Source organism: Octodon degus, unplaced genomic scaffold (genome assembly GCF_000260255.1).
Source record: "Octodon degus isolate 3935 unplaced genomic scaffold, OctDeg1.0 scaffold00020, whole genome shotgun sequence".
Lineage (NCBI taxonomy): Eukaryota > Metazoa > Chordata > Mammalia > Rodentia > Octodontidae > Octodon > Octodon degus.
Window position 1 is genome coordinate 1,870,784 of NW_004524596.1, and position 9,115 is coordinate 1,879,898.

General features: G+C 38.4%; 1 protein-coding gene across 1 annotated transcript in view; it reads right to left on the reverse strand.

Moving 5' to 3' along the window:
• Window positions 1-783: 783 nt before the first annotated feature.
• The window catches only part of Fam98a (family with sequence similarity 98 member A), a 22,334-nt gene continuing 14,002 nt past the window's right edge, over window positions 784-9,115 (reverse strand). Inside the window, exon 6 of the mRNA XM_004627714.2 lies at window positions 784-909. Coding sequence (XP_004627771.1) covers window positions 784-909 — 126 coding nt within the window. The remainder of the gene's footprint in view (window positions 910-9,115) is intronic.

Genomic DNA, 9,115 nt, shown 5'->3' on the forward strand with positions numbered 1-9,115 from the left:
ATTTAAACAAAAACCCAGGACACACACGAAGGAGGAAAAAAGACAGTTAAACAATGTCAAGACTGCTCACCAAAGAACAAACAAAAACATACAAATTACATGAAAATTATTTCTCCAAGAATTAAACCTACCTACCTAGACATGGTGGCACACACTTGTGATCCCAGCGCTTAGGAGACAGGACCACCATGAGTTCAAGGCCACCCTGAGCTACACAGTGACTTCAAGGTCAGCCTGGACAACATACTTATCTCAAAAAAAAAAAAAAGGAAAAAAGAAATCAACCAACCAAACAAAAGAATTAAACCTACTTAATGAATTCCTGATCCACAGAAACCAAGATAATAAAGGCTTATTGTTGTTTCAGAGTACTGTATTTTGCTACACAAGAGACAATGAATACAATATCCTACAGGGCAGGAGGTAAGGTTAAGGTATAACCTTTGGAGTTATTTTCTACGTTAGACTGTAGTATGCAATAGTGTGTCAGATAAAAATCATTTATATGTTATTTATATTTTTTTAAAGTTAGTACCTGGTGCCTAATAGTAACTTACACAAAGGCACATTTCCCTGGAGAAGTCTTCAACCTTTGTACTGCTGACGCTTGGGGCCTGTCAGATGGTCACTGGGAGGGGAGCAGTGCTGTGCATTGTGGGTACCCAGCAGCACCTCTGCTTCTTGCTTACCAGATTCCAGCAGCACTTCTTCCTCCTCCTCAAGTGACACCCAGAAGTCCCCAGACACTGCCGATGTCCCTGAGTGGCATCACTTGTAGGTAAGCTAGTCAGACACTGCTCCAGAATGATGCCTAAAGGAGATCCAGCCACTTTTGGCCTTATTTTCAGGTTTTGGGTCACTTTTCTCAGTAATACTTTCTAAAGAAATATCAGGTGGAAGCATTTCTACCTGATTGTAAAGGTAAGCAAAACCCTAAATCTTAAATATCAGAATAAATACAAAGAGGAAAGCAAAGAGACCTTAGATGAAAGATTTTTAAGTTATAAAAACAAGCTAGGCATGATGGCACAAGCCCATAATCCCAGAATAAGAACTGGCCTGCAAGTTCAAAGCCAGCTGGGAATATATAGTGACCCCCTGTCTCACAAAAAAAAAAAAAAAAAAAAAAAAGTTACAAAATAAAAAGAGCCCAAAATAATATTAAAGAGTTAAGTTCAAACATATCTGCCAATCTGCCATATAAATGGGCTAAACTCACCCACTACTAGGTTCTCAGAGTGATGAGCCTAAAACCCAATACTGGGCTATAATAAAAAACCTACCAAAGATAAAGGATGTAAAGAGGAAACACTGGTCATTATAGTAAGATAATATAACACAAAATTAAAGATAAAGTTCAAGGTAAAAAAAAAACACAGAGACAAAGGCAGGCCCATTTTAATGCTAACACAGTTCACAAATAAAATCATGAATATTTTACATCGTTACATAGCATCATCATTTATAGAACAAAACATATAAGAGGATAAACACACAAAAATACATTAATGGTAGAAGACATAGATTTTCATTTCACTCAGCTCACAAAGTAACAAAAAAACCAGGCGCTAGACCTGTCGCCCAACGTGGCAGCCACTGGCTGCAGGTGTGAACACCAGAAACGTGGCCAGCCCAAACTGGCATGTGCTCGAAGTGCAAAGTGTGCCAGATCTCAACAACGTAGTATAAAACAAAGATGGAAAACACATCAATATTTTCTGTGTTGACTACATGCTGCAATGATAACATATTTGATATAGTAAAGTAAAATTTCACCTTTTTACTTCATATGGCTACTTTAAACATTTAAACTTAAAATTGCATATGTGGCTTGTATTGTATTCTAATTGGACAGTAAGGTTGCTCTAGAAGAAACTAAACAACAAGGAAGAAGTAAGTAACCACAACAGCTAGCACATACATAGTCTCATTTCAGATAATACTTTAAATGTCTTCGCTTATTAACTCACTCCTCTCAACAGTCCCAAGAGGTAGATGCTATTGGTACAGCTGCTTTCCAGATGAGAAACTGAGGCACCGAGAAGTTAAATAATTTGCATAAGATTACAGAAGTGAACCTGGGACTTGGCTCCCATTGGTCTGGCACCGGAGTGTGTACCGTGGACCACAGTGCTACAATTGGTAACGCGGGCACTGAGCTGTGTCAGCTGAAAGAAAGACACATCCCCTCTTCCACCATCTTTGAGGAAGCGTTTTGAAGAAAAGCCACTAAGTTACAAAATTTGAAATAATGCTGTTAAAATTATTCCACATTGCTATACAATTGGAACTTAATCCCGAAACCAGAAACATGAAGTACCCAAAATCCAGAAATTAAAACAAAAGTGCCCCAAACCTACTTCCTCTAGATCTAAACAACTCTTGAATCAGGAAATTGAAGCTGAATAATGTATAGTAGATAATCATGAAAAGATGTTGTATAAACTACTATGAAACACAGCATAAGCATGACTCAGAAAGAAAACCTGTAATGTTTTTCCCTTTGCTTGGCCAAAATTGATATAATCTTAACACCTTAATAGACAAGAAAGAGTCCAAATAATTGGCTACTTTGCTCAAATCTAGACAAAGGCAGGGGAGAAGGGAGGAAAAGAGGGAAGCAGGAAGGCAGGCCAGCAAGTTAAAGGGGGTAAGAATACACAAAACAGACTTACAAATACAGGGCAGCAGAGGGGAACCTATGGCATGCGTGCTGCAGCAGGCTGTTATTAATGAAAGTTGCAAGGGGTTTGCCATCACTGATACAAGGCTAGGGCTGGTACAGCTCACTGGTAGAGCACGCATGGCTAGCATACATGAGAAAGCAGGCTTGAGCCTCAGTTCTAATTAAAAAAAAAAAAAAGTAAACAAGTTAAAGAAAGTTATACGGAGCATGGTGGCATACACCTGTACTGGGAGGGTAAGGCAGTATGGTTTTATATTTGAGCCCAGACTGGGCAACTTAGGAATTTGCCAGACCTTGTCTCAAAATAAAAATAAAAAGCTGGAGATGTAGCTTAGTATAAAGGCTCTGGGTTCATTCTTCAGTACTGGAAAAAAAATTACATTACACATGTATATACATGGCTAGGGGTGTAGCTCTGTGGTAGAGTGCTTGCCTAATATGTGTGAGGCCTGGGTTCAATTCCCAGCACTGCAAAAATGAAATAAAAGGTAAATTAAAAGAATATCAAAGTGTCCAAAATTATCATCAGGCTCAGATGATTTTCATAGAAAAATTTTATCAGGCTTCCAAAGTATAGATAATACCAGTGTAATTGTTCTACAACACAAGAAAACATAATTTTTTAAATGAAGCATACATAATATTGATTCTAAAACCTAGTAAGAATTTTTAAGAATAATCTCCCTTATGAATATCAATACAAACTGAAATACTATAAATGTAACACCAATATGAAAGTTCAGGGAATTCAAGAATATATTAAGTTTTTTTAAATGTATTTAGTTCAGGGTCTGCAGGGTCTCGTACGTAGATCAGACTTGTAGTGATCCTCCTGTTTTCAGCCTCCCAAGAGCTGGGATGACAGGCGTACACCACCACGCCCAGCCTCAGTTGCATCTCAGTGTGCCCTGGGGGCAGGGCCAGCACGGCAAACCCAGTTCCTGTACTCTGCCTAAGCAGGCTCTGTAGTCTGCTGAGCTATCTGGCCAGCCCTAATATATCAGCATTAATGTTCATGTGTATTTAACTGTCTAATGTGCAGAGAATAGAATATGATCATCTTAAATGCTAAATAAAAATTGGACAAAATTCAACGTATGTGTTGATTTAAGCATTTCTAAAATTCAAAACAGGAGAAAATTTTTAGATATGACTAAAATACGTTTATCTGTTTCAACCTCTAAACCAGAATGAGTTGTTGCTGTTTATTGATACACAGTCCAGGCTGGCTTTGAACTCACAATGACCCTCCTGCACCAGCTGCCCAAGTGCTGGGATTACAAGTGTGCACCATCATGCCCAGGCCAGCATGCATTTAACAAAAAGAAAATAATACAAATATTTATCGTAAAGACTTGTCTCAGAAGGTATGTTGCCACTATTTTATCTAATGTTGCTTTTGAAGTATTAGGTCATACAAGTAAATAAAAAATAGAGATTTGAATATTTAAGAAATGACAAAATTATTACTGTGTTGTGGCTTGTCTAGATGTACCCCCAAAGCCTCCCGCAGTCACAGGGTTTTTTCAGAGGTGGCTGGTGGTAGAGTGAGTGGTCCTGGGATCAAAGGTGTGTGATTAGTAAATCAGTCCCCTGACTGGTTTGGCCTAATTCTGGCCAGGAGTGAGGGTGTCAGTACTACACCTGCCCTAGGGCAGGCAACCTGCATACAACATGAGGACGGACAGAAAGAGTCCTGTCTACCTTTTTGCTTTGCTACTTTCCTTCTGCCCCAACCATTCTCCTGAAGCCACCTTGCATTGGGTAGCATCAGTTGGGTGTGGACTGAGACCTCTACACAAATGAGACAAAAGTAATACACTATGATATGATTTAATATCTAGAAATCCAAACAAATACCCAAAAACTTACTACCAACAATAGGAATAAAGGTATCTGAGATTAAATTAACAGCTTTTCATGAATGTAGACAGAAATCTATTAGAAGTTATAATAAAAGACTCTCTAAACCAGTAACAATATATACAATATCAAGGATTAAACTCAGTAAGGAGCAAGCTATGTGAAGAGAACATTATAAATTTCCCAAAACACTAGAGTAAAAACAATCAGTGGAAAGGCACCAAATTCTTGGGTTGGAAGAAAACGTCAATACGTTTTCAGTTCTCTTCAAGCTAAACTTCAATTTGTTTGTCTGTTTTTGCTACCATTGAACTCAGGACCTTGTGTTTGCCTGGCAGGAGCTTGTGCTGCCGAGCTATCTCCCTGGCCCTGCCCTTCAATTTTGATACTGTGATTCACCAACAACACTCTGAGGATTTTTCTTTTTCTATCAGCAAACATTTTACACTTCATGAGAGAAAAGATGAACAGCTGGCAAATACCTGAAGCAGAGTAGTGAGTAATAATTAGCCCTGTTTGATATTAAAAATAAAGCCTCAACAAATAGAGCAGTGTATTACAAACACATCCGTACATAATGAGCCCAAGTACGGAATAAAACATGATGTATCATTTCAGAAAAAAGAATTTGCTAGTGGGATTCAAGGCAACTGTGTAACCCAGCAATTTACAAGACCGTCTCAAAATCAAAAAGGACTGGGAATGTAGCTCAGTGTGAATGTTCAAGATTCAATCTCAGTAACACACACACACACACACACACACACACACACACACACACATCAGCTGTAAAAATAAAAATCTGAGTGGCTTATCTCACTCAAAGTTAACTGAAAAAAGGCAGACAAAAATTTGTTCGGAATATTTGCAAATCCTATTAATATGCTAATTGACTTAATAAAGAGCTATAAATTCATTAGAAATTGAACCCTGTGGGGCTGGAGATGTGGCGAATGGTACAGGACACCTTTTCCAGGTGTGGGCTCCTGCCATCTGGCCGATGCAGAGTTGCCTGCACGGAAGGGAATACTCGATTACCGTTTGTCTACATCAAGCTAAGGGACAGCTCACCATGCAGAGAGGCCGATTTGGGCCAAACTTTTATCACCCAAGTGCAGAGAGACTTAGGGGAAACCTATGTACAGCTCTCAATAAACAGTAGCCACTACTCTCCCTGTTACACCTAGACTTGTCTGTTCTCTCTGCTTCCTCCTACTGACTACTCCAGCCACTGCCTATCCCTCCAGACTGCATCTCCAGCCAGTGTGCTCTCCCTTGTGGGTGGTTTAATATGAAACCAAAGTTCACATTAATTTAATGTTCTAATGCAGAATCTGTTTATCTGTCTGGATCAGGCCCAAACGTCTATCACCAGGCACCTTCTGAGTTTTCAGGCAGACACCACTGCACCCTACCTCTGTGCACTTTTCCCCTTCTTATAATTGTGACCACAATTAATGGCATCACTCCATCCCAAAACCAAGAAGCCAGGCAGCACATTAAATTTATTTGCAATAAACTGTAAATCTTGCCAATTCCTAAGTCTACTATATTAGTTCAAGCTCTATTGCTTTATTCCAGTTCCTCCCACTCCCAATTCCATCTGTTCTCTACTCTAGCCCATAACTGACACAGGCTCCAAATTTATGGGGGTCCAGTCTGAACGTGCCGTGTTCCTTTCCATGGGCAGATCCTTCCTTCCGTAGGTGAACAAGTCCCGCTTACATAAGATGGCATACAGAGCCCATGACTTGGCTGTCATAACCTTTCCAGTGTTTGCCACTTTTTACCCCAAATGAGCACCATGAGGAAGCCCTGTGCTACGCCAGCACCCTGCATCACTGCCCTGTTATCTAGGCCGTAATTACCTGTGTTTCTGGCTCTGTCACTGGATATTTCCCAAGACGGGGGACTTTCTAACTCATTTTTGTATTTTGGCCTAGTATGGTATACTCCTGTAGCAGACGCCTTTTTTTTCTCTTCAGTTTTTGCTGTCTTGAGAATGAAACCCAGGGCCTCATTCACATTAATACTCCACTGAGCCACATCCCCAGTCCAGCACTCAAGCTTTTACTGAGCCCACCGAAGGCTTTTATTCCTTCTTAAAAAATCTACAATTCAGCTTAGCAAATACTGATCATTTTAGATTTCCTTTTTCTTCTTGAAGAAATTATAACTGTGTTAAAAACACATGACTTTGATTTTTTTCCCCAAATTCTTAAGAGAACAAGTTAAAATTATTTCCCCCTCAATTTCTACCTCTAGCCCTCTTCATTTACATTTGGTAGGCAGTGTACAATTTACTGTGGAAGTTTTCATATCAATGTTTCATGCAAGTTGTTAAGAACAAATTTGCAGGTAACTTGTAAGTATGCAAAGTGAAAAGCAAATTCAAACCCTGACATACATACCTGCTTCCACTGAATCAGTAATTTTAACTCTGGGGACACATTAACATATAAAAATGTGGAAATATAACCCTCAACAACAACTAAAAAATGGCAAAGAGACCATTTATATTATTATAAACTAATGAGCAATGAAAGAAACAGGCAAAGAAAAAGAAGCCTCATACTATTCTGGATACTCTGATGGATGGTAGGTAAGTTCAATGGCTCTCTCTTAGAATTAAAAAAAAAAAAAAAGGGCAAATAACACCCACAATACATAAGGGGCAATGATTAGTGTATGCACATTAAAAAATTTAAGAATATAAGTAGATACGGTATCCAGAAAGGTACAATAGGCAAAACATTAAAAAAAAATTAAGTACAAAAGAATAGGTAATTTGGGCATGGGAAGATCAATTACTTATACAGAAATTCTCCCTCAGCAAGAATTTAATTCTATAACATGGTTGGGTACTAGCTTAATTTGGATCTAGAGCAACTCTTGTAGAAAATTCTGATATTTTCTTCAAGCTTTTGACAGAAGGAAACAAAGCCTAACAAAAATATCGCTTCAGTCTATTTGTTTAAGAGATGTTTGCAAATCCATGTTAAAAAAAAAAAAAAGCTCTCCTAAAATTTTTCTCATTTCTCCAAAAAATTCCCACATGCCTACTGTTCACTATGAGTTTAGGAATGTAAAATGAAACATACTATACGGTTTCTAAAATCCTTACTGTTACCAGACTAACTGGTGGTTTGAAATAACCTATTTTCCATCTACGTTGAGGAGAAATTCAATCCTTTGTGATTTGTAACAGCAGAGTCTAGTTTGAAGCAGAAAGCAAGGCTGTAAGTCCCAGAGCCACTATGGGGAAATCTATCACTTGTTTTCATATACACTCATATTTGAAAAAGCAATTGTAAAATTAAATTGAAATTATATTTAGCAAATGAATGAGTTCAACAGAAATACTGTGATTCTAGGCTATAAAACTGATTAAATGTTAAACTAAATGTGAACAGATTTTAAGATAGCATTTCAAGATATAAAACCAAAGCAACTTTTTTTCTGATGGGAAATTTCTTCATGTACTTATTGTATATCGTAGCAAGCCTAATGCTTATAATGCATGAGACACAGCTGAACACCTGCAGGGAGGAGGCTGAGACAGCCTCAGTTTCGCTCAGGCCGGCCCTGCACTCGCTACGCAGCCAAGGCTGGGCCTGTGCTCACGGCACTCCTCCGGCCTCAGCCTCCCGAGTACAGGATTAGAGGTCTGTGCCATCATGTCCAGCAGAACTGCACCACTTTAATGAAATATTTGAACACTGACACTTTGCAAATGCTAGTTGAAAAACAAGTAAAATCAACTAAAGGATCAAGGTAACTTCAGAGATTGCTTTAGTTATCACAGTGTTCTAATGTCAATAGTATTTTTTCCTTATGGTACAGAGGATTGAATTCTGGGGCTCACACACGCAGGTGAACACTACCACTGAGCTACATCTTCAGTAAAATATTTGTAATGGTAAGACAGAATTTTTTTAAAAGCTCCATTTAATAGGAAAAGAAGGTCAATTTTTCATTTAATACAGAGATTTATATTTTCAATTCACTTCCTTTTAAGAAACAGTTCTATTTTTAGGAAGAATAGAGAAGCAAAATAAAAACAAAACCCTGAAAGATTAGGGGCATTAATTTATCTTGGCCCAACATGTGCAGCAATAGCTACACCCAGTGGCCACAGTTGAGCAGTGACGTTTTCTTAGCCATGTATTACAAAAGTGATTTTGAAAATGACTATCTTTCAATGAATTTCAGGTTTTAGGGTCAGTTACCATTTACTATAAATGAAGTTTTAAGAAAATCTGTGGCTCCTAAGTTTGATGCCGTAGCTAGAATAATTTAGTTCTAAGAAGTACTAAAATAAAACTCAAACCAAAGAGAGAACGTACAGATACTTTATTGCTCACCTTTCACACAAAGCACACCTCCAGCCATTTTCGTTCACAGCTTGACAATGTTTGTGTATACAAAAACCCAGCAAGAAGCATCATGTCACGGAGATTTCGGTAAAGGAGAATGTAAAACATCAGCTCAGCCAGGCTTTTGTTTTCTGCAGCAATAATGAAGGGCCTCCTGCACTAGGCAAAACTCTATCTTACTTTGTAGTGC